General features: G+C 35.2%; 1 protein-coding gene across 1 annotated transcript; it reads right to left on the minus strand.

Annotated features, from left to right (window-relative positions):
- Positions 1–3,152: 3,152 nt before the first annotated feature.
- On the minus strand, positions 3,153–9,869 carry LOC149563762 (tetraketide alpha-pyrone reductase 1-like). The gene is made up of 6 exons (XM_089826897.1): positions 9,730–9,869; positions 8,284–8,453; positions 8,009–8,197; positions 7,442–7,604; positions 6,764–6,956; positions 3,153–3,469 (listed from the first exon to the last, which is right to left on the minus strand). The coding sequence occupies exons 1-6, from the start codon at positions 9,860–9,862 to the stop codon at positions 3,319–3,321; spliced, it is 999 nt and encodes a 332-aa protein (XP_089683023.1). The 5' UTR covers positions 9,863–9,869; the 3' UTR covers positions 3,153–3,318.
- Between the last annotated feature and the right edge of the window lie 14,209 nt (positions 9,870–24,078).

Here is a 24,078-nt window from a genome sequence, read left to right on the forward strand (position 1 = left end):
CATCTAGGATCATATAGGAACATCATTATTATGTGTACATTATTATGTTGGATCATCTTGGGATCCATGCTCTTGGAAATGAGATCAAGAGAGTTTCTTATGAACTACCTTAAATTGTCATGCATGGTTTATTGAATCTTTATTGCATTATTTCAATTTCAATCTTGGTTTTGATTAATGCTTTCATTTGAGATTGGCACATCATGAGTATAGTTAATCTATGCCTATTTGATGGGATCTTTGAGAGACTTGTACTTTTGGTTTGAGACTGATTGAGTGCTTTTCATATCTAAATAAAAGCTATGACCTTTGGGTCCCTTGATTGCTTTGTTCTTGTTTCCTTTATGCTTCACATTTAAATCTATTGGCATTTCCTTATGCTTGAGTTGATCTCACATTTGGTATTTGGATGTATGGTGTTTGAGACCACATCCCTTCATAATTGAGCTATACTCATTGATGAGCTGACATTCTTGGTTAGAGACAAATTAAGATTAACATGATTCATTAAATGAAACTCATGACATTTGAGTATTTTAATGCAATGGTTACATAGTGCCTCATTATTGTTAGGGTAACTCATGGAAAGCTCTAAATAAATTTATAAACGAATGGGGTAAAAAACCATAATAATATTTATATAAAGAATATTTTGTCATCTTGAGAATATTTATTGAAGGTCTATATTTTATTGGCCATCTTGAGCATTTTGATCAAGTGAATAGTGTTTTCTCATCTTAAGGAATTGACTGAAGAAATAGTATCTAGCCATCCATGGATGTTGATTAGAGATTCAACTTAGCTTGGTCAGCTGCATATGTTGATCAGAGATAAAACTTATCTTGGTCAAGTCTATAGATGTTGATCAAAATATATCACTCTCATCTATATAGGTCACCATGTGTCATGTGTTGTCACTCCTTCTCTTTATTCTTGTCATCAATCTTTGCTAGGTTGACTAGTGACCTTGGATATGTTAACTTGGTATCTTACAATACATGATCTGCATTTGATTAGGTCATGCCTTCTTGAGTGTATGCACTTGCATGGTGTGTGTGTGTGTGTGTGTGTGTGTGAGCCTACTTGATTTGTATACATTAAGCTTTCTTGGGTCATGTGACTATCTCTACAAGAATGGCTATATGAGATTGAAGGTTTCACATGGTTGGGTGGTGTGACACTTCACTATTGGGGATTGGTATACAGGTGGTGGACTAGATTTGGTGGTGTAGTATTAAGCATTATTTCCCATTTCTATACTTATGCATTTAGTTTCAATATTTTTGCTTTTTTGATACCATGTTTAGTTGAATCATATATTTCATTTATATTGCACATATTAAGTGAGTTTTTCCTTGATTATGTGTATCCAATACTCCACAGTGTGAAGGTTATCTCTATTTGGCCTCACATTGGTTTTGGTGCTAAGTTTTTATATTTTTTCTATTTTTATATGTTTCTACAAAAAATCTATCTTTCTACACATTAATCCATATTTCATGCACATTCATTGCTTTTTTTTTGTTTATTTATCTTCTATTGTTTCACATTTATTTGTACACATTCATGATAGTTTGTTTATGCCTTAGGTTTGGGTATATAAGAGAGTTGGGGTTTTGGATACCCTTTATCCTCATAATGATTTTGATGAACTCAAAGACCATAATTGATCATGTTAGGTTTATTTTTTATTATCTTTAAAACAAACCTTGGCTAGTTAGATTACAAGGATGGGTCTAGTATCCTCAACTAAAAGATGAATGTTATCATTGTACTTGGTCTCATGTAACTTATTGGATGTCATTTGAGATCTTGCTAGACACATTCATTTCTACACATTCATGGTAGTTTTTTATGCCTTATGTTTGGATATATGAGAGTAATGGTTTTCATTTCCTTTATTCTCATAATGATTTTGGTGGATTCAAAACCCATAATTGATCATGTTAGGTTTAATATTTATTATCTTTAAAATGAACCTTGTTTAGTCAGATTATGAGGATGGACCTAGTATTCTCAACTAAAAACTTAGTATGCTATTGCCTACCTTTGTCTTAACTTGATGGATGTGATTTGAGGTCTTGCAAGACACTTACATTCCTACACATCCATGATAGTTTGTTAATGCCTTAGAGTTGGGTATAACAGAGTTATGGTTTTGGATACCCTTTATTCTCATAATTATTTTGATGGATTCAAAGCCCATAATTGATCATGTTAGGTTTAATTTTTTTGTATCTTTAAAATGAACCTTGTCTAGTTAGATAATGAGGATGGGCCTAGTATCCTTGACTACAATTTGTATGCTATCACCCAACTTGGTTTCATGTAGCTTGTTGGATGTCGTTTGAGCTCTCACAAGACACATTCATGATGGTTTATTGATGCTTTAGGTTAGGGTATAATAGAATTAGGGTTTTGGATACCCTTTACTCTTGTAATGATTTTGATGGATTTAAAGCCCATAATTGATCATGTTAGGTTTTTTTTTTATCTTTAAAATAAACCTTGTCTAGTTAGATTATAGGGATGGACCTAATATCCTCAACTACAATTTATATGTTATAACCTAACTTGGTCCATGCAACTTATTGAATGTCATTTGAGATCTTGCAAGCCACTATATGAAATGTGAGTATATAATTTCATGGAGTAATTTGGGGCTGTCATGGAATTCTTGGAAGTGTTTGAAGACTTCTAATAGTGCGCAATTGTATAACAACCATTGTAATTTTTAAACTTTCTTATGCAATGCCCATTATGTTTATGAACTTATGTTGTTGATGTTTATGTAAATGCATTAAAAAATATCAATGCGTGTATCACCCTATCTATTGAGGGTTCCTTTGTGAGGCACTACAAAAATTCTTATTATAATACATATATTATATTTAAATTACTTTTATGTTTGTTGTTGCATTGTATAATTTAACCATCTATTTATAACTCTTCACAAGGTTAGTAGAGAGGTTTATCATTTATTTTCCTACAATAATAAAAAATGATATCAATTTGATAAGTAGTATCACAAAGCATAGAAAGGCATTACATAAGTAAATATATATTTGACACAACTTTAAATAGTTGCAAGTCAACACAATTTGAATAAAATTTAAAAATAACTATAAATAAATATTTAATCACCAGAAGTGTTTGGCACTAGAATAATGTTATTAAATTATATTAAAAATAATTTTATTTTATTTTATTAGAAATACAACTTATACACTACAAGATAACATAAATAATTTTTGATTCTTGAAAATAAGAGACACTTCCCTATGCTATTTAAGAAGTTGGGTATTGCTACTCTTAATTTTATGATTTAAGAAGGTATCCTTGATCTATAAGTGATGTAATGCAATCATCAAACATTTTATTAATACCACCCTTAAATTCAAAACCAAGACTCTTCAACTTGGAGGTATCATAGGTGTATGGGTGTCGTGCTCCCCTTATATTCTCAAATCTGAAACACAACATAATTAAATAAATATACATCAAATTATAGAAATATTTGAGACAAATTTAAATGACTAAAGTGACATTTACAAATATAAACATGATATAAACAAATTTAGCAAAAAAAGCCCTTCACATGTGACGTAATCATGGTGACAAAAAATACATTCTTTAAGGAACAATAGGTATGGGAAGTAGTTCGTGGACATGAGTATTAGAAGTAGCAAGTGGTGGCTACTACTTGCCCTCTTAAAAAAAAAGTAATAATTTAATATTTTGAAAAGAAAACACAAGTGTAAAAAAAGATATCAACTTTTTTCTTTTATTTATAGTTTTTGGTTTTTTACTTAATTTTTTTCTTCTTTTTGTTGAAGTGCTAAAGCTTCCATTTGTTTTTTACCTGGAGTTGAACCTTCAAAAGTTTCCCGATTTTATCTTGAGGGAAGAGGCTCTATGGTGTGGACTATCCTCAATATTGGTGCTCACCTGATGAAGAGAAGTTTATTTTGGATCTGCAATAGAGGCACTAAGGCTCTATTTTGGAGTGATTCTTGGAATGGGCACCCTCCTCTCCTTTCCTCTCATCCTCACTTGCAGGCTCTTTGTGATTCTTTCCTTTCTTCTGGATGGAATAAGGTGGCTCACTATAAGGAGGCTTTTAACCTAGGCCTTGTTGTGGGTTATAGATGGAAGAATTCTTCTGATTGGCCTCTGGGTGGCTCACTAGGAGATTGGCTGGAACTATCTCAGATATTGGCTTCTAGGGAGTGTAGCTCGTTGCAGGGACCTGATGTTTTGGCTTGGGGAGCTACTTCTTCTGGCAAGTATTCTATTTCTTCTGGGTACCTTGCGCTGACAAAGAAACTTTTTGGTGAGGTGGAGGTCTCTTGGTGGAAGAAAGTTTGGAATAGTTTTTCATGGCCTAAGTGTAACTTTTTCCTCTGGATTTTGGTTTACAATTGTTGTCTCACCTGGGATAATCTCTACAAGTGAAGCTTCCAGGGGCCTTCCATCTGTGTTCTCTTCCACAATAGTGAAGAGACTATATCTCACTTTTTTTCCAGTGCCCCTTTGCCAAACAGATTTGGCACCTCTGGTGGAGTGTGTGGGGATGCACGTACTGGCATGTGTCCTCTTTGTCTGACTTCTGGGACCATTTGGGCTATTCCCCTTCCAAGACTTCTTTTCTTCAAGTTTCTTGGACTATCGGCCCTTCCCTTATTTTATGGCATGTTTGGCTTGAGAGGAATAGAAGGATCTTTCATGATTTGCAATTTGAGATCAGGCACCTATGGGGGAAAATTGTTAATTCTCTTCAGGAAACACTCCTTGCTAAATGTGACATCGGTGGGGTTTGGATCCTATTGATGCTGGTATTTACTCTCACCTCTCCTTTCCTCTTCAGGGTTGCTCTCCTTCGATCCCCCACACCCACTCTAGGAATAGAGCTAAGCAACACCTTGAGCGTGTTAATCGTCAGGGACATTGGTCTCCTCCTGCGGCGAGCACTCTTAAAATCAACACTGATGGTTCTTCTTGGAGAAATCCTGGTCTGGCTGGAATTGGGGGAGTTGGGCGTGATTGTTCTGGTGATATCCAGTTTTTGTTTTCTATATACAAGGGTTACCATACTAATAACCTCATGGAAGCCCTAGCTATCTTTGTTGTAGTGGAACAGTGTTGTCTACGTGGCTGAAAAAGAATCATCTGTGAGATTGACTCGTAGGTGTTTGTGAACTTATTGCATAATAGGAACCTTGTGCATGTGGATTGGCATTTGGCTCTGGTTATTCAGTAGATCCTTTAGTTATGCAATTCTCTGGATTCTATGTCCTTTATGCATATCCCTTGTGAGTGGAATGGTGTGGTTGATTGTCTGGCTAAATGGGCCTCTGAGTAGGGGTCGGCTTGGAACATTCTTGATCCTTGGATGCTTCCCCTTGATTTATCTCGGATGCTGGATCAACTTGTGGACCAGGATAAAGCTATGTAGTTCTCTTTGTTTCTTGTGTTGTTTAGCTCTCTTTGATATTCAATAAAATTTTTACCACTCTTTTAGTCAAAAAAAAAAAAAAAGATTCCATTTGTTTACTATAAAGAGAAAATCTAAAACATGATAATGTATAGATGGATTAATTTCACTTAATTTTAATTCTGAGTATATTACACTTTTAAATATGAAATCATTCTTATGTGCATTTACCATATGATGCATGCATGGATGTCACCACAAGTCATACAATATATGATGATTAATGGTGTTTAATTATGAGAATGATGCAATATAGTCAAAATTATATTTTCTTAATTCTAGTGCTATGCATAAATGTCAAGTGTTTAAAAGTTGACTAAAAATTTGGAGACCAAAAATTAGTGTATAAGACCCCAAGTTTTTAAACCAATAAGACAATTCCTAATTAATTTGATTGATTTATAAATGTAAGAAACATGTATCTTACTATATAAAGTATTTATTATATTATATTATTTAAAAATAATTAATTTTGATTGATAAATATTAGAAAGTTTAATCACTAGTTAGGAGAAAGTGATTGCAATGACATGTACTAATAAAAAGGAAAGGTACCATTAAGAAGAAATACAAATTTAATTAAATAGGATGCGAGTTTGCAAAAGAATATAAATTTATTAATAATTAGAAAATTAAATGATATGTTTTGGAAGGCATGTGGAAGTAAAGATTAAGTAATAAATGAAGAGGCAAGTGGCTGAAATGAAAATCAATTTTATTTATTAAGTTATCTCATATAAAGATAATGGAATTAGAAAAATATTACATTATAAATATTTCAATTTTAGAAAGAGATAAATCTTTCAACTTGTATAGATATAACATAAGATAAGGAGTATCTCATAAATATTAGTTGTACAATTATATTTATTATTTATATAAAGTTATAAAATGAGAAATAAATCAACAATATTTATATTTTAGAAAACTATTTTTTACTCCAAAATATATGATCTTTATTTCAGACTTTTCAGATATTGATCATGTAGATATCATTGTTCATTTTTCTTCTATAAATTATTTTTATAATCTGCATGTACATTTTCAATATCTGAACACTCTAAAATAAAAATTGCAAACATAATTAAAACCCTTGTCCCAGACATTAAATAACTTAAACAATTTCAATTACATTTAATAATTTAGAAACCATAAAATTGTATAACTTTCATTAAAAAATTAAGCATCGCATTTTTCTTTGTTCACATTACCCACCCCTAAAGAAAGAGTTTTCCATTTCAAATTCATTCTATTGATTAATATACTAACCGTGTTGGGATGTTTAGATGTGGATAACTTTGTGCCAAGATTTGTGCTAATTCGGAGTTATCTAGTACAGCAGATGAGCATATGTAACGTCCTTTTGCTCTTGGCTCCTCATAAACTAGGATGTGACAACCAGCAACGTCGTCAATGTGAACATATCCCATCCGTCCATGAATTGCAAACCTTTGTGTCTCCCCTGCATAATTATCAAATTTAACTTAATTTCCTTTGTTCTTATATATTTTTCATAATATCAAAAGGTCATAGTTCAATTGATTGAATATAATTGGTAAAGGTGATTATATGTTCATTGATAAAGTCATCCACCAATATTTAAATCTTCATAATATCATATAGTATACATAATAACTTTGGTGGGTACCTCATTCTCAGCTGACATACTAAATAGAATAAGGGACAGGGTAATCTGACAAAATGCACTAAAGATAAAACAAAGTCGAATCTTTTTTTTTTCCAGATTCACGAAAATGTAATGATTTTTTTTCCAATGCAGATCATGAAGATCATTTTCAGAAAAATCCATGATGTTTTTGATTTTTTGAAAATTGTTCAATTGTACAGTTTGTACTTGTAGGAAGGATAGCCGCATCCGTAGAATACCAACTTATAGACAATATCAATTCTTAAACAAATCATATATTTAATGTACATAATGAATACCTTTTAGCAAGCCAAGCACATCTGATGCAGTAGAGCTTAGCTCTGGAGGAAGACTTGGTCCTATTATAAATGTGGGAAGAACCACAATCAGGTCTAAATCATTTTTCCCTGCGAAATCCCACGCAGCTTTCTCTGCTAATATCTTTGCCAAAGGATACCACCACTGTTTCAAAAAAATCTCTATGTTTTTAGCAATCATGTATGGAGAATTTTATAGGCACATTCTAAGATTTGAATTGTTTAGGTGGTTCATCTGAAATTGCATTAATCTTTTCAATAAGACCAAGCAATTAGTATGATTTCACATAGACTACATCGATAAATCAAACTAAAATATATATCGATAACAACCAACAAAACAAAAAATAAAACTCTATTTTTTTAATGATCATATATGAGTAGTTTAAATGCTATAACTCTATACTTTGACTTGCTTAAATGAGTTATCTGAAATCACACTAGCATCTCCAATAACACACAACAACTATTAAATTTCAAAAAACCATCTAAATAATTTAAAACTTTGGTTGGATAAAAACACCAAAGAAAAGCAAGTAACAGAAGCACCTGAAGTCTTTCGCAGAGTTCAACAGAGCCCCAGCTGGATTCATCAAGAGGAACAGATGGATCAAAATCAGTCCTGACTCTAACCGCAGATGATGATGATGTCAAGACCACTCTTTTCACACACTCATTTTTCTTGCAAGATCTAAGCACATTCAATGTTCCAGCAATTGCTGGATCCAGAATTTCAGTCTGCATTCCAAAACAATCTAATTAGCTCCTCCCCTATTTTCAATATTCCTTGTTTACATTGCAAAAGAAACATTAAAAGGACTTGCCTTGGCATCTAACTCGACTGTAACAACAGGGGAGGCTGTGTGAAAAACTCCCTGGCAGCCATTGATGGCCTCATCAAAGCTACCATCTGTTAGCAAATCGGCTTGTACAAGTTGCAGCCTCTCTTTCGCCCCTGGGAGCTTCCACAGATGCCCAACTTTTCTCTCATTCTCTGCAACTCCAATACCATTATTTGCAGTAACATTAAAAGCAGGGAAAGCCTTGGAAAGGAATAAGATTTCATGAATCGATTTGAACCTAAGTTTGATTAATAAATATGTCCTGATCATGAAAAACAAATATGATTTCAGATAAGTCACTTAAACAAGGTAAAACAATTGATGGTTTGATGTAAGTAATGCAAGTTTTGATCATCTTAAATTTGTAGATATTTGTTTCTGGATTTGATTGTGTTTTTAATGTTTGAGATCACAGTTCTTGATCTATCATCAGAATGAAGAGAACAAACAGAATGATGATGATAGATCATGGAATGTAATCTGAAATGTTGATGCAAAAAATCAAACACGATCAAATCTAGAAACAAATATTTACAAACTTAATAGATTGTAAAAAATTAATGTCTGTCATTTTAAATCTAATATTTAGAAAACAAGTGACTGCAAAGGCACCTAAACAAATTAAAGTAGTTGATGGGTTCAACTTAGGCAATATCAGTTTTGATTTGGTAAGGCGGTTCGATTTAAATCACATTGAATGTGATGTTTAAACTCTATAAAATTGAATGCATTATACCATCTAAACAAGTCTAATTTAGAATATGTTATTTCAATTTGACTATATATATATATAAACTGCTCAATAAGAGACTCAATCTCTTATAAGCAATCAAAACTTGAAGAACGATCCACACGACATTTGTCTTTTCAAGCAAAGGGATGATGTAGAGAGAAAATAAGATGTGGGTTATATTTTAAAAACAAATAAGATTTGAAATGAGCTATAAAAAAATCAATAGAGTGCCAAGATTCACTTAAGCAACCCAGTTTAAGCCTTGGCTTCTTAATTACAATAGATCATCTTTTAAGTATATGAATAATAAATTTGAAAAGAAAATGTAAATTGAAATGAACCATCTAAACAAGTTAAACCAATAGATAAGTTCGATTAAAATCACACAACTCAAACTTGTTATTTGTTTAAGAGACTCATTCTAATTCACACAAGTAGATAGGCCTTATTTGAGAAGCTACATCGATTCAGTGAGCCCCTTATACAAACAAAAACTTAGAATATACTGTTTAAACTCTAAAAAAATTGATGTTTGATGCCACTCAATCAAATAAACACTTAGAATGTACTGACTAGATCAACTAGAACAAAACATTGTATATAAGATTAGACCTCCAATAAAACATCAAGATTTGAACAGCAATATACATGATGTTTAAGCTCATTTTAAAGCTAAGGGAATGAATGAAGTATACCAGGATCACGCACAGTCCCCCTGACATTGTAACCTTTTTGAAGAAGGCGTATGACAAGCCAGGAGGCGAAGAAGCCAGCTGCTCCTGTGACACACACAGTTGCTCCATTCATGCCTTCCATTTCCATTTCCATTTGCAATGGTGGTCACTTTGTGTGCCTCCTATTTAAAGCGTGAACTGCATTGTAGATAAGAACATGCAAAAGAAGATTTGAGGAAAAGTGGGTTGCTAGGTGTCTGTTATTTCATGCTATTTACATCGCTCCCAAACTGTTCTTCACAACTACCTACTTTTCCATGTAAGTTTTGCAAGGGTTTAGTGATAGTTAGAAATAATTTGATTTGAGCAAGGTTCAGTGGCTTGATTTATTATAGAGAAAAAAAGATGAGGGTTGGGATACTTCTAATGTTATTCTATTGATGTATGAGGTAGTTTGAGGTAATTTGAGTATCTCTACTTATTACTATTATTTTTGTTATTAATAATTTTTACATGGTTTCTCATGAACTAGACTCTATTATTTGTGTATTTCTCTAGTTAAACTTTTAGAATTGGTTTAATATTGCTATATGTTTGAAGATTTGTTAAACAATCATACTACATGTTCTCATTAAATAAAGATTGAAGGTTCCAAACTCCTAAACTAAAAAAAAATCAAGTGTAGAGTAGACGGACTAGAAAGATCTCAAGAGGTGACCCTACCAAAAAACCATCAACCAGAACCAGTTGTTGCCTAAAACAAAGGAAAGCAAAACACCTAACCATGCTCATGGGTCGAAACAAAACCCCAACCAAAATGCAAGAAACACAAAAAACTTAATAACCTGAAGGACCATGGCTAACTGAACCAGCAACTAGATTAATCAAACACTGCACTACACTAACAACCACCCAACAACAAAACCAACATCAAGAACCAACACAAAAACACGAACCAACTATCTATTTTTGCAACTCCTTGAGCTTGTCCAGCAAGGAGAACTTAGGACGAGCAAGCTTGAACTCACTAAACCCTAGAGAAGTCTCCAGCTAACCTTCCCCTTTTCTCGAAGTCTCGTCATTTTGCTTCCTGTTTGCCGCTCTCTCTTCCAGATGAGCCTTCAAACTCTTAATCTCCCCTTCCATCTTGGTCTGGGCACAGATGCTATCAGTGGCCAAATTGTTAATTTTCTCACCCAATTGGGCCCGCTCCTTCTTGATAGACACCAAGGCTTTAGCACTTCGTTATGCTCTTCCTTAGGGGGAACTTTTTTTATTATGTCCTCCACATGTTCCTCCAGCTTTTCCCAGTTAGTGAACTTGTCTTCTAGCTCCCATCCCACTTCTCACTAGACCTCATCCCTGAGGCTAGTCGTCCAATCCACAGATGTTATCTCTGCTTCCACAATAACTTCTAGTCTATTAATTTTCCTTCAAGCAATTTGCATTTGAAATAGCAGCCACCTCTTTTAACCTATTGTAACATAAAGTCGTCTTCATAGAGTGGAGGGTAAGAGTATCCACATCAATGGTTTCATCATCTTTTTAAAAAATGGGACAGGCAAGGGCTCTCCACAATGTGGGAGGAGGGTACATATGATGAAATGTGTACCTAAAATTCTCTCTTAATGAACTCAAGATGGTTCAAAATTAATTAGTATTTGTCCTTTCAAATAACACATATGATGAAAACTCTAGGTATTTTGCACTTAAATTGTCAAATAGAGGATTGGTTTGAAGATACTTAGCTTCCAAGTCTATGATAAAAATGAATTTTTAAATTAGAATGTCATTTATAGATTGTGCATTTAATCTAAGATAGTCTCTATACATTGTACATTTGACTTAGCTAATAATAAATTATTTTCAAATCAAAATTAGTCATTTTTATGTTAGGTAGGTTTGAATGTTAGGTTCAAGTTTATGGCCAAAATATTTCAAATCAAAATCAATCATTTTTATGTTAGGTAGGTTTGAATGTTAGGTTCAAGTTTATGGCCAAAAATTTTTCAAATCAAAATTAGTCATTGTTATGTTAGGTAGGTTTCAATGTTAGGTTCAAGTTTATGGCCAAAAATATTTCAAATCAAAATCATTCATTTTTATGTTAGATAGGTCTGAATGTTAGGTCCAAGTTTATGACCAAAATTTATTCAAAATGGATCATTTGTAGAGTAGTCATTACTTTAGGAACGACCCATTGAAATGAGTCTAACATAGAGGGGGAAGGTGCATGCCTACAAGGTAATCAATTTTCATCTTGAAAGTTTCTTTCCACATGCAAAATCTGCTAGAAGTGGATGAGAATTTATGAAAGGATAAGGATGCATATAAGGAAATTCCATGTGTACTTTTTAATGCCAATAGCCATTCTACAATGATAGAATGGGTGGAATGGGATGGTGTGAGCGTGTTAATGTTAACCTTTATTCTTCTAGGTTAAATTTGACAACCATCTACATGTCAAAAGTTTAAATCTTATTATAAATAGAAATACTTTTAAAAATAATTTAATAAATACCACATAAGATATATGTTTAAATTATAATATTTGGAGATATAAATCATTCATTTTTTTTAGAAATTAAAATAAAAAAGCTTAAGTTAGTAAAAAACTAAATAAATAGATATAAAAGAAATACAAATAATTTTAGATGTAGTAAATTAAATTATAATTATTTTGTAATGAATATCTATTGACATTTTTTTAGATAGATTTATTTAAGATATCTATACTAGTTATAGTAACTCTTTCATTTTTTAAATAGGCATAAAAACCAATTACTCATGTTTAGTATCCACAAAGAAAACTCAAAAAAGTAAAAATATAGATGTTTGTCAGGAACAACTTAGTTGTATTCATTACGCATGTGAGTTGTAAATATCCTTTGACATAGTTGTAAGAGCCCCACTAAATACATACATGAGGAACAATAAATGAAGTCACGTTTGCTAATTTATATTAAGTCAATTGATTGATTAGACAGTGGAGTGCAAGACCAATAGATAAATTTAAATGGAGATGTAAAAATTATTTAGAATCTGTTTATTTAAAATGTTTTAAAAAATTTCAAACATTTATATTATAAGAGTATTCAAGATTTTATATCTTATAATTAAAATCAAGGATTTTTTTTTTAATTATTTAATAAAAATATTTTAAATAAGTTAATAATTTCTAGGTTGGCAAGCTTATTCAAGTTTGCTTGTCTCTATCTTTTTCCTTTCCTCTTCTCTTGTTTCGTAGTGATGACTCTGAGTTTTCTTTGCTAATTCTTTCTCAGGAGCCTCCAGAGCTTATTCTTATAATAAATAATTCAAGTACCCTGTCCCTTTTTGTAAAAAAAAAATTATTGCTTAATTTTTAAATAATTGTATTTTAGTATTTAATGATTAGGCTTTACAAATTGAAGATACATAATATTTAAAAATTGTCAATTAAATAATAATGGTAAAATAAATATTTGTCATAATATTTGTCTTTTTTAAAAATAAGTATATCTAAATGATATATTATATATGATAATTATAACTTATATGTAATTTTAGTTTTTAAACTATGTTTAAATAAAATTTAAACTAAATTATTTTTAATTGATGACTAAAATTTAGAAACACAATAATATTCTACTAGATTGAGAAGTTATGATTCATAATTTGTGGTTCTTCTTCTAGTTTGATCAATTTTCATATGTGTAAGTAATGGATAACTTTTTCAATATCTTTGCCCTAATATGTTGTTATATACAATGGTGTTTGAACATTGTATCAATTCAATTTTTTCTTATTGAATACTGTAATCACCCAAAAATGGTCATTTGGACTATGAACTCCCTTTATAACATTTTTGCATAACTTATCTAATGATTATCCTTGATGAAATCTCCAAAAGTTCATTTATTTGATTTTATCCTATAGTTTGAAAACCACTTTATCCCAAGTTCATATTTAATTAAAAGAACATATCCCCCTTTTAATTAAATAAATTCCCCACTCATCTCTTATCCTAAGTTGCACACACAAAAGCATTTGCCTTATTTAAAAATAAAGTAAACATTTTTGTCCCACATAGGGGACAAAAGTCAACTCTTTATCATGATTGGTGGAAATGCTTATGCACATGGATCACTCCCACTTTCAAACTCCACCCTTGATCACATGCATCTTGCCTCATTATCACTATCATCCTTTTCTCTTTAAAAGGGAGAGCTCTCTCCTCACTTCACAACTCCACTCTTTTACTAATGTTATGTTGCAGGATTGAAGATCTCATACTTATGGAGCTTCTCTTCTTCTATCGTCTATTCTTCATTCTTCATGCTTTTCATTCATTCTAGTTTCTCTCCATGCTTATAGCTTAAATCATCTAGTCTAAATAGGGGTTGTAATACTTATTTTCTAGTTTAGCTTTCATTTGCATTAAATTCATTCTAGATTCTTGGATATTGGTACTCTTGCCTCTACTCTTTGAAACTCTCATTCTATGGTGCACCTTGCAAGGGTTACATAGCTTGGTTCATTTGAGAGCCACCGTCTTAGAGCCTTTGCACGTCATAGATAGAGAGCTATAAGTTACCCCTTGAGATGCCCTCTTTCATGAGTATTCTCAAGAATAATGGTTTATACAAGTGTGACACTTTTTGTACACACATTTTTGGCACCCACAGTGGAGCTAGAACTAAGTTTTTAGCTCCATTTTCTTGCTGGTATTTTAGTTACATTCTAATGTATGGTATTTTTACAACAACTTATTAGATCTAATTAAGTGGTTTTGCAGGTTTCTCGCTTTGGTTTTAAGGCTAACCCTTGTGCAGATTCATTTTGAGGCCAAAATTCTATATTTTTAAATATTTGATCATATCTCCTAAACTTCTAGGATTTAGGTTTTGAATTTTTTTTGTAGGGTGGCGATGCATCCGATATGTCTTAGTCCAATTTTCAAATTGTTTTGAGTTGATTTGCATTAGTTATGATTTCTCTATTTTTCATTAAAAAAAAACATTTTTCATTGTAAATCGACAAATTTTTCAGAAAAAATTATGTTTTCGAAAAGGTCTATAAATTCTACAGGGGGTTAGTTCTTTGTGTTTTGAATTTAAAGGTCATATTAGGGCTTAATAACTCAATTTGAAAGAGTTGGTCTATTTTGACAAAATGGGTCCCTAGGGCATAAATTGAGATATATTGCTAAATTTTTTACATTTTTGAAAAAATATCTAGTTTTTAGTAGGTATCTCTTCTTTGCATTTCTATTTTTGGAGCTGAAATAATAGCAAACAAATCAGATCTTGTTGACTAGGTCAAAAACAAAGAGTAAAAATGAGAACATTTGTGATTAGCTTGCACTTTCTTTGCATACACTTGGTTATAATATAACTTAAAATTTTGAGGTAACTAACCACTTTTTGTTGTAGGTATTACTTGGTTATTATACCCTAATCTTGGTTGTTTTGTAGGGAGTTTCACATTTCATTGCTAAAAAGAACGTATGTCAAAGACTTAATGCTAAGAGGTTACTAATTCTTGTTTGCAGGGCTGCCTAAAAGCACAAAAAACAAACCAGACAAGTGCTTGTATTTTCATTATTTTGTGTGTGTAAATCCACTAATTGTTTATTTTTCATATTAAAGGCACATAATACTTGTGATTGTGGTCTCTTGATGGTAGGAAAGTATGCTCTTCACCCTTGTGGTGAATCAAAAATCTTGACCCACCTTTAGATTTCAAAAGCAATAGGGGGTATGTGCAGGATCATGGTGTGCCAAAAAGTGGCAATGTGAAAAAAATAGAGTTTGAACACGTCTAAAAGCACTTCAAAATTCGCTCTGACTTTTTTTCACCTATCCAAGTACCAAACCTGGAAAGTAAGGCCCAAGCCTTATCAGATATCGGATCTCATATCGGATATCTGATATGAGATCCGATATCCGATATCGACGACATAAAAATTGGAGAGAAAGGCACAAAAATTAGAGGGAAAAACAAATTTGTAAGTGATATAACTAATTTGAGTTATGAAATATGTAAAGATATAATATATAATATAATAACATAACTATTATATATAAAATAATATATAATTTATATATTATATAATAATTATATATATATATATATAACGTAATGTAAAGATATAATACATAATCTATTAATATATAATAATATATTATGTTATTATTATTATCATTATCTATAAATATAATATATATTATTATAATATATTATTATTATTTTTACTATATTTTTATTAAATATAATAACGTAATATATTATATATATGTTATTAATACATATTATTATTATTATCACATATAAATTATAATCTATAATATATTATTATTATTATCATCATATGTAAATTATAACATATAATATATTATGTTATTATTATTATAATCTATAAATTATATATATATATATATATATATATATATATATATATATATATATATATATATATATGATTGTTATACTATATTATTATTATTTTTACTATATTATTTCTAGTGGAGTCATTTATATGGGTCAAAAGGGCTCACAAGATGACCTATGACCCCTTTCGACACATTCCATGACGACATATGTCCCTAAGGGATCCTAGGACCCCTAGGGACATATTAAAATAGTTTATATGGGTCGAAAGGGGTCACAGGATGACCTATGAACACTTTCGACATATTACAAGATAACATTTGTCGCTAGGGGTCCTAGGAGCCTTAAGGACATATTAGAATCATTCATATGGGTCAAAGGGGGTCATAGCGTGACCAATGACAACTTTTGACACATTCCACGATGACATATGTCCTTAGGGGTCCTAAGACCCCTAGGAACATATTAGAAACATTCATATGGGTCGAAGGGGATCATAGGGTGATATATGACCCCCTTCAACACATTCCACAATGACATATGTGCTTAAGGGTCTTAAGACCCCTAGGGACATATTAAAATCTTTCATATGGTTTGAAAGGGGTCATAGGGTGAACTATGACCCCCTTCGACACATTAAATGATGACATATGTCCCTAGGGGTCCTAGGACACCTAGGGACATATTAGAATGCTTCATATGGGTCAAAGGAGGTCATAGGTTGACCTATGACCCCTTTTGACCCATTAAATGATGGCGTATGCCTCTAAGGGTCCTAGGACCCCTAGGGACATATTAGAATCATTCTTATGAGTCAAAAGGGCTCATAGGGTGACCTATGAACCCCTTTGACCCATTAGATAACGACATATATATTAGAATCGTTCTTATGGGTCAAAAGGGGTCATAAGTTGACTTATGACCTTCTTCGACACATTACATGACGACATATGTCCCTAGGGGTCCTAGGATACCTAGGGACATATTAGAATGCTTCATATGGGTCAAACGGTGTCATAGGTTGACCTATGACCCCCTTCAACCCATTAAATGATGACATATATAGCTAGGGGTCCTAGGACCCCTAGGGACATATTACAATCGTTCTTATGGGTCAAAGGGGGTCATAGGTTGACCTATAACCCTCTCTGACCTATTACATGACGACATATGTCCCTAGGGGTCCTAGGAACCCTAGGGACATATTAGAATGTTTCATATGGGTCAAAGGGGGTCATAGGTTCCTTTGACCCATTAAATGACAACATATATCCCTAGGGGTCCTAGGACCCCTAAGGACATATTAGAATCTTCGACCCATTACATGACAACATATGTCCCCAGGGGTCCTAGGATCCCTAGGGACATATTAGAATCATTCATATGGGTTAAAGGGGGTCATAGATTGACCTATGACCCCGGTCAACCCATTACATGATGACATATGTTCCCAAGGGTCTTAGGATCCCTCAAGACATATTAGAATCATTCATATGGGTCAAAGGGGGTCATAGGTTTACCAATGACCCCCTTTGACCCATTAAATGACGACATATGTCCCTACCGGTCCTAGGACCCCTAGGGACATATTAGAACTGTTCTTATAGATCAATGGGGGTCATAGGTTGACCTATGACCCCCTTCAACCCATTAAATGATGACATTTTTCCCTAGGGGTGCTAGGACCCCTAAGGACATATTAGAATCATTATTATGGGTCAAAAGGGGTCATAGGTTGACCTATAACCCCCTTTGACCCATTACATAATGACATATGTCCCTAGGGACATATTAGAATCCTTCTAATTGGTCACCCTATGACCCCCTTCGACCCATTACCAGACGACATATGTCCATAGGGGTCCTAGGACCCCTAGGGACATATTAGAATGCTTCATATGGGTCAAAGCGGGTCATAGGTTGACATATGACCCCCTTCAACCCAACAAATGATGACATATATCCCTAGGAGTCCTAAGACCCCTAGGGACATATTAGAATAATTTTTATGGCTCAAAGGGCATCACAAGTTAACCTCTGACCCCCTTCGACATATTACATGACGACGTATGTCCCTAGGGGTCCTAGGACCCCTAAGAACATATTAGATTCGTTCATATGGGTTAAAGGGGGTCATAGGTTGACCTATGACCCCCTTCGATCCATTAAATGATGAAATATGTCCTTATGGGTCCTAGGAGCCCTAGAGACATATTAGAATCATTCTTATGAGTCAAAGGGGGTCATAGGTTGACCTATGACCCGCTTTGACCAATTACATGATGACAAATATCCCTAGGGGTCCTAAGACCACTAGGAAAATTTTAGAATTGTTCATGACCCATTACATGATGAGATATGTCCCTAGGGGTCCTAGGACCCCTAGGGACATATTAGACTCTTTCATATGGGTCTAAGGGGGTCATAGGTTGACCTATGACCCCCTTCAACCCATTATATGATGACATATGTCCCTAAGGGTCCTAGGACCCGTAGGGACATATTAGAATCATTAATATGGATCAAAGGGGATCATAGGTTGACCTATGACCCCCTTTCGACCCATTAAATGATGACATATGTTCTTAGGGGTCTTAGGACCTTTAGGGACATATTAGAATCGTTCATATGGGTCAAAAGGAGTCATAGGTTGACCTATGACCACCTTTGACACATTACATGATAACATATGTCCTTAGGGGTCCTAGGACCCTTAAGGACATATTAGAATGCTTCATATGGGTCAAACAGAGTCATATGATGACCTATGAACCCCTTTTACCCATTAAATGACAATATATGTCCCTAGGGACATATTAGAATTGTTCTTATGGGTCAAAGGGGCCCCTTCGAACTATTACATGATGACATATGTCCTTAGGGATACTAGGACCCCTACGGACATATTAAAATGCTTCATATGGGTCAAAAGGGGTCATAGGTTGACCTATGACCCCCTTCGACCCATTAAATGATGACATAGGGACATATTAAAATCGTTCTTATGGATGAAAGGGGGTCATAGGTTGACTTATGACCCTCTTCGACCAATTACACGATGACATATGTCCCTCGAGGTCCTAGGACCTCTAAGGAGTTATTAAAATTGTTCTTATGGGTCAAAGGGGGTCATAGGGTGACCTATAACCCCCATCAACCCATTAAATGATGACATATGTCCCTAGGGGTCCTAGGACACCTAGGGACATATTAGAATGCTTTATATGGGTCAAAGGGTGTCATAGGTTGACCTATGACCCCCTTCGACCCATTAAATGATGACATATATCCTTAGGGGTCTTAGGACCCCTAGGGACATATTAGAATCATTCTTATGGGTCAAAGGGGGTCATAGGTTGACCTATGACCCCCTTTGACATATTACATGATGACATATGTCCCTAAGACCCCTAGGGACATATCGAAATTGTTCTTATGGGTCAAAGGGGGTTATAGGGTGACGTATGACCCCATTTGACCCATTAAATGATGACATATGTTCCTAGGTGTCCTAGGACTCCTAGGGACATATTAGAATTGTTCTTATGGGTCAAAGGGGGTCATAGGTTGACCTATGACTCGCTTCAACCTATTAAATGATGACATATATACCTCGGGGTCCTAGGACCCTTAGGGACATATTAGAATCGTTCTTATGGGTCAAAGGGGGTCATAGGTTGACCTATGATCCTCTTCGACCCATTACATGACGACGTATGTCCCTAAGGGTCCTAAGACCCCAACGGACATATTAGAATCTTTTTAATAGGTCAAAAGAGGTCATAGGATGACCTATGACCCCCTTCGACCCATTATGTAACGACATATGTCCATAGGGGTCCTAGGACCCCTAGGGACATATTAGAATGCTTCATATGGGTCAAAGGGGGTCATAGGTTGATCTATGACCTCGTACGACCCATTAAATAATGACATATCTTCCTAAGGGTCCTAGGACCACTAGGGACATATTAGAATCATTATTATGGCTCAAAGGGGGTCATATGTTAACCTACGACACCCTTCGACATATTACATGATCACATATGTCCCTAGGAACATATTAGATTCATTCATATGGATCAAAGGGGGTCATAGGTTGACCTATGACCCCCTTCGACCCATTACATGACAATATATGTCCCTAAGGGTCCTAGTACCCTTAAGGACATATTAAAATTATTCTTGTGGGTCAAAGGAGTTCATAGGTTGACTTATGACCCACTTCGACACATTACATGATTACATATGTCCCTAGGGGTCGTAGGACACTTAGGGACATATTAGAATGCTTCATATGGCTCAAAGGGTGTCATAGGTTGACTTATGATCCGCTTCAACCCATTAAATGATGACATATATAGCTAGGGGTCCTATGACCCCTAAGGACATATTACAATCGTTGTTACGGGTCAAAGGGGGTCATAGGTTGACCTATAACCCCCTCTGACCCATAACATGATGACATATGTCCCTAAGGGTCCTAAGACCCCTAGGGACATATTAGAATGCTTCATATGGGTCAAAGGGGGTCATAGGTTGATCTATGACCTCCTTTGACCCATTAAATGATGACATATCTCCCTAAGGGTCTTAGAACCCCTAGGGACATATTAGAATCATCCTTATGGCTCAAAGGGGTCCATATGTTAACCTATGACACCTTTCGACATATTACATGATGACATATGTCCCTAGAGGTCCTAGGACCTCTAAGAACATATTAGATTCATTCATATAGGTCAAAGGGGGTTATAGGTTGACCTATGACCCCCTTCGACCCATTACATGACGACATATGTCCCTAGGGGTCCTAAGACCCCTAAGGACATATTAGAATCATTCTTATGGGTCAAAGGAGGTCATAAGTTGACTTATGACCCATTTCGACATATTACATGACGACATATGTCCCTAGGGGTCTTAGGACACCTAGGAACATATTAGAATGCTTCATATGGGTCAAAGGGTGTCATAGGTTGACCTATGATCCTGTTCGACCCATTAAATGATGACATATATAGCTAGGGGTCCTAGGACCCCTAGGGACATATTACAATCGTTCTTATGGGTCAAAGGGGGTCATAGGTTGACCTGTAACCTCTTTTGACCCATTACATGATGACATATGTCCCTAAGAGTCCTAATACCCCTAGGGACATATTAGAATGCTTCATATGGGTCAAAGGGGTTCATAGGTTGACATATGACCCCCTTCGACCCATTAAATGATAACATATATCCCTAGGGGTCCTAGGACCCTTAGGGACATATTAGAATCTTCGACCCATTAGATGACGACATATGTCCTTAGGGGTTCTAGGATCTCTCGGGCATATTAGAATAATTCATATGGGTTAAAAGGGGTCCTAGGTTGACCTATGACCCCGTTCTACCCATTACATGATGACATATTTCCCAGGGGTCCTAGGATCCCTAGGGACATATTAGAATGGTATATATAGGTCAAAGGGGTCCCTAGGGGTCCTAGGGACTTATTAGAATTGTTCTTATGGGTCAAAGTGGGTCATAGCTTGACCTATGACCCCTTTGGACACATTACATGACGACATATGTCCCTAGAGGTCTTGGAACCCCTAGGGACATATTAGAATAGTTCTTATGGGTTAAAAGGGCTAATAGGGTTACCTATGACCCCCTTCGACCCATTACATGATGACATATGTCCTAGCGATATATTAGAATCGTTCTTATGGGTGTAAGGGGGTCATAGGTTGACTTATGACCTACTTTGACACATTACATAATGACATATGTCCCTACGAGTCTTAAGACCCTTAGAGACATATTAGAATGCTTCATATGGGTCAAATGTTATCATAGGTTGACCTATGACCCCCTTCAACCCATTAAATGATGACATATGTACATAGTGGTCCTAAGACCCCTAAGGACATAATAGAATCTTTCTTATGGGTCAAAGGGGGTCATAGGTTGTCTTATGACCCCTTTTGACCCTTTAAATGATGACATATGTCCCTAGTGGTCCTAGGAACCCTAGAGACATATTAGAATCATTCTTATGGGTTCAAAACTATGACCCCTATGACCCCCTTCGACAGATTACATGATGACATATGTCCCTAGGTGTCCTAGGACCCCTAGGGACATATTAGAGTTATTCATATGGTCAAATGGGGTCATAGTTTGACCTATGACCCCCTTCGACCCATTACATGACGACATATGTCCCTAAGGGTCATAAGATCCCTAAGGACATATTAGAATCATTCATATGGGTCAAAGTGGCTCATAGTTTTATTTATGACCCCCTTCGACTCATAAGAACGATTATAATATCTACCTAGGAGTCCTAGGACCCCTAAGAACATATGTCATCATTTAATAGGTCGAAGGGGATCATAGCTACCCCTATGGGCCCCTTTGACCCATAAGAATGATTCTAATATGTCCCTAGGGTTCCTAGGACCCCTTAGGGACATATGTCGTCATGTAATGGGTCTAAGGAGGTCATAGGTCAACCTATGACTCCCTTAGACCAATAAGAACAATTCTTATATGTCCCTAGGGGTCATAAGAATCCTAGGGACATATGTCGTAATGTAATTGGTTGAAAGGGGTGATAGGTCAACCTATGACCCCCTTTGACCCATATGAACGATTTTAATATGTCCCTTGGGGTCCTAGGACCTCTAGATATATATGTCATCATTTAAGGGGTCGAAGGGGGTCATAGGTCAACCTATGACACCCTTTGACCTATATGAAGCATTCTAATATGTCCCTAGGTGTCCTAGGACCCCTGGGGACATATGTCATTATGTAATGTGTCGAAGAGAGTCATAAGTCATAGGTTGTCTTATAACCTCCTTTGACCCATATTACCCATTCGAATATGTCCCTAAGGGTCATAGGACCCTTAAAGACATATATCGTCGTTTCATGGGTCAAGAGGGTCATAAGTCACCCTATGACCCCATTTGACCCATATGAACGATTCGAATATGTCCCTAGGGGTCCTAGGACCCCTAGAGACATATTTCGTCATTTAATGGGTCAAAGAGGGTCATAGGTTACCCTATGACCCCATTTGACCCATATTACATATGTCGTCATTTAATGGGCCAAAGAGGGTCATAGGTTACCCTATGACCCCATTTGACCCATATTACCCATTCGAATATGTCTCTAGGGGTCCTAGGACCCCTAGGGACATATGTCGTCGTTTAATGGGTCAAAGGGGGTCATAGGTCACCCTACGACCCCCTTTGACTAATATGAACGATTCAAATATGTCCCTAGGGGTCCTAGGACCCCTAGGGACATATGTCGTTGTTTAATGAGTCAAAGGGGGTCATAGGTCACCCTATGACCCACTTTGACCCATATGAACGATTCGAATATGTCCCTAGGGTCCTAGGACCCCTAGGGACATATGTTGTCGTTTAATGGGTCAAAGAGGGTCATAGGTCACCCTATGAGCCCCTTTGACCCATATTACCCATTCGAATATGTCCCTTGGGGTCCGAGGACCCCTAGGGACATATGTCGTCGTTCAATGGGTCAAAGAGGGTCATAGGTCACCCTATGACCCCCTTTGACCCATATTACCCATTTGAATATGTCCCTAGGGGTCCTATGACCCTTAGAGACATATATCGTCATTTAATGGGTCAAGAGGGTCATAGGTTGACTTATGACCCCCTTTGACCCATATGAACGATTTGAATATGTCCCTAGGGGTCCTAGGACCTCTAGAGACATATGTCATCGTTTAATGGGTCAAAGAGGGTCATAGGTTACCCTATGACCCTATTTGACCCATATTACCCTTTCGAATATGTCCCTAGGGGTCCTAGGACCCCTAGGGACATATGTCGTCATTTAATGGGTCAAAGGGGGTCATAAGACACCCTATGACCCCCTTTGACCCATATGAACAATTCGAATATGTCCCTAGGACCCCTAGGGACATATCTCATCGCTTAATGGGTCAAAGCGGGTCATAGGTCACCC

This window comes from Cupressus sempervirens, chromosome 4 (genome assembly GCF_028749045.1).
Source record: "Cupressus sempervirens isolate cs-2001-9-10 chromosome 4, ASM2874904v1, whole genome shotgun sequence".
Lineage (NCBI taxonomy): Eukaryota > Viridiplantae > Streptophyta > Pinopsida > Cupressales > Cupressaceae > Cupressus > Cupressus sempervirens.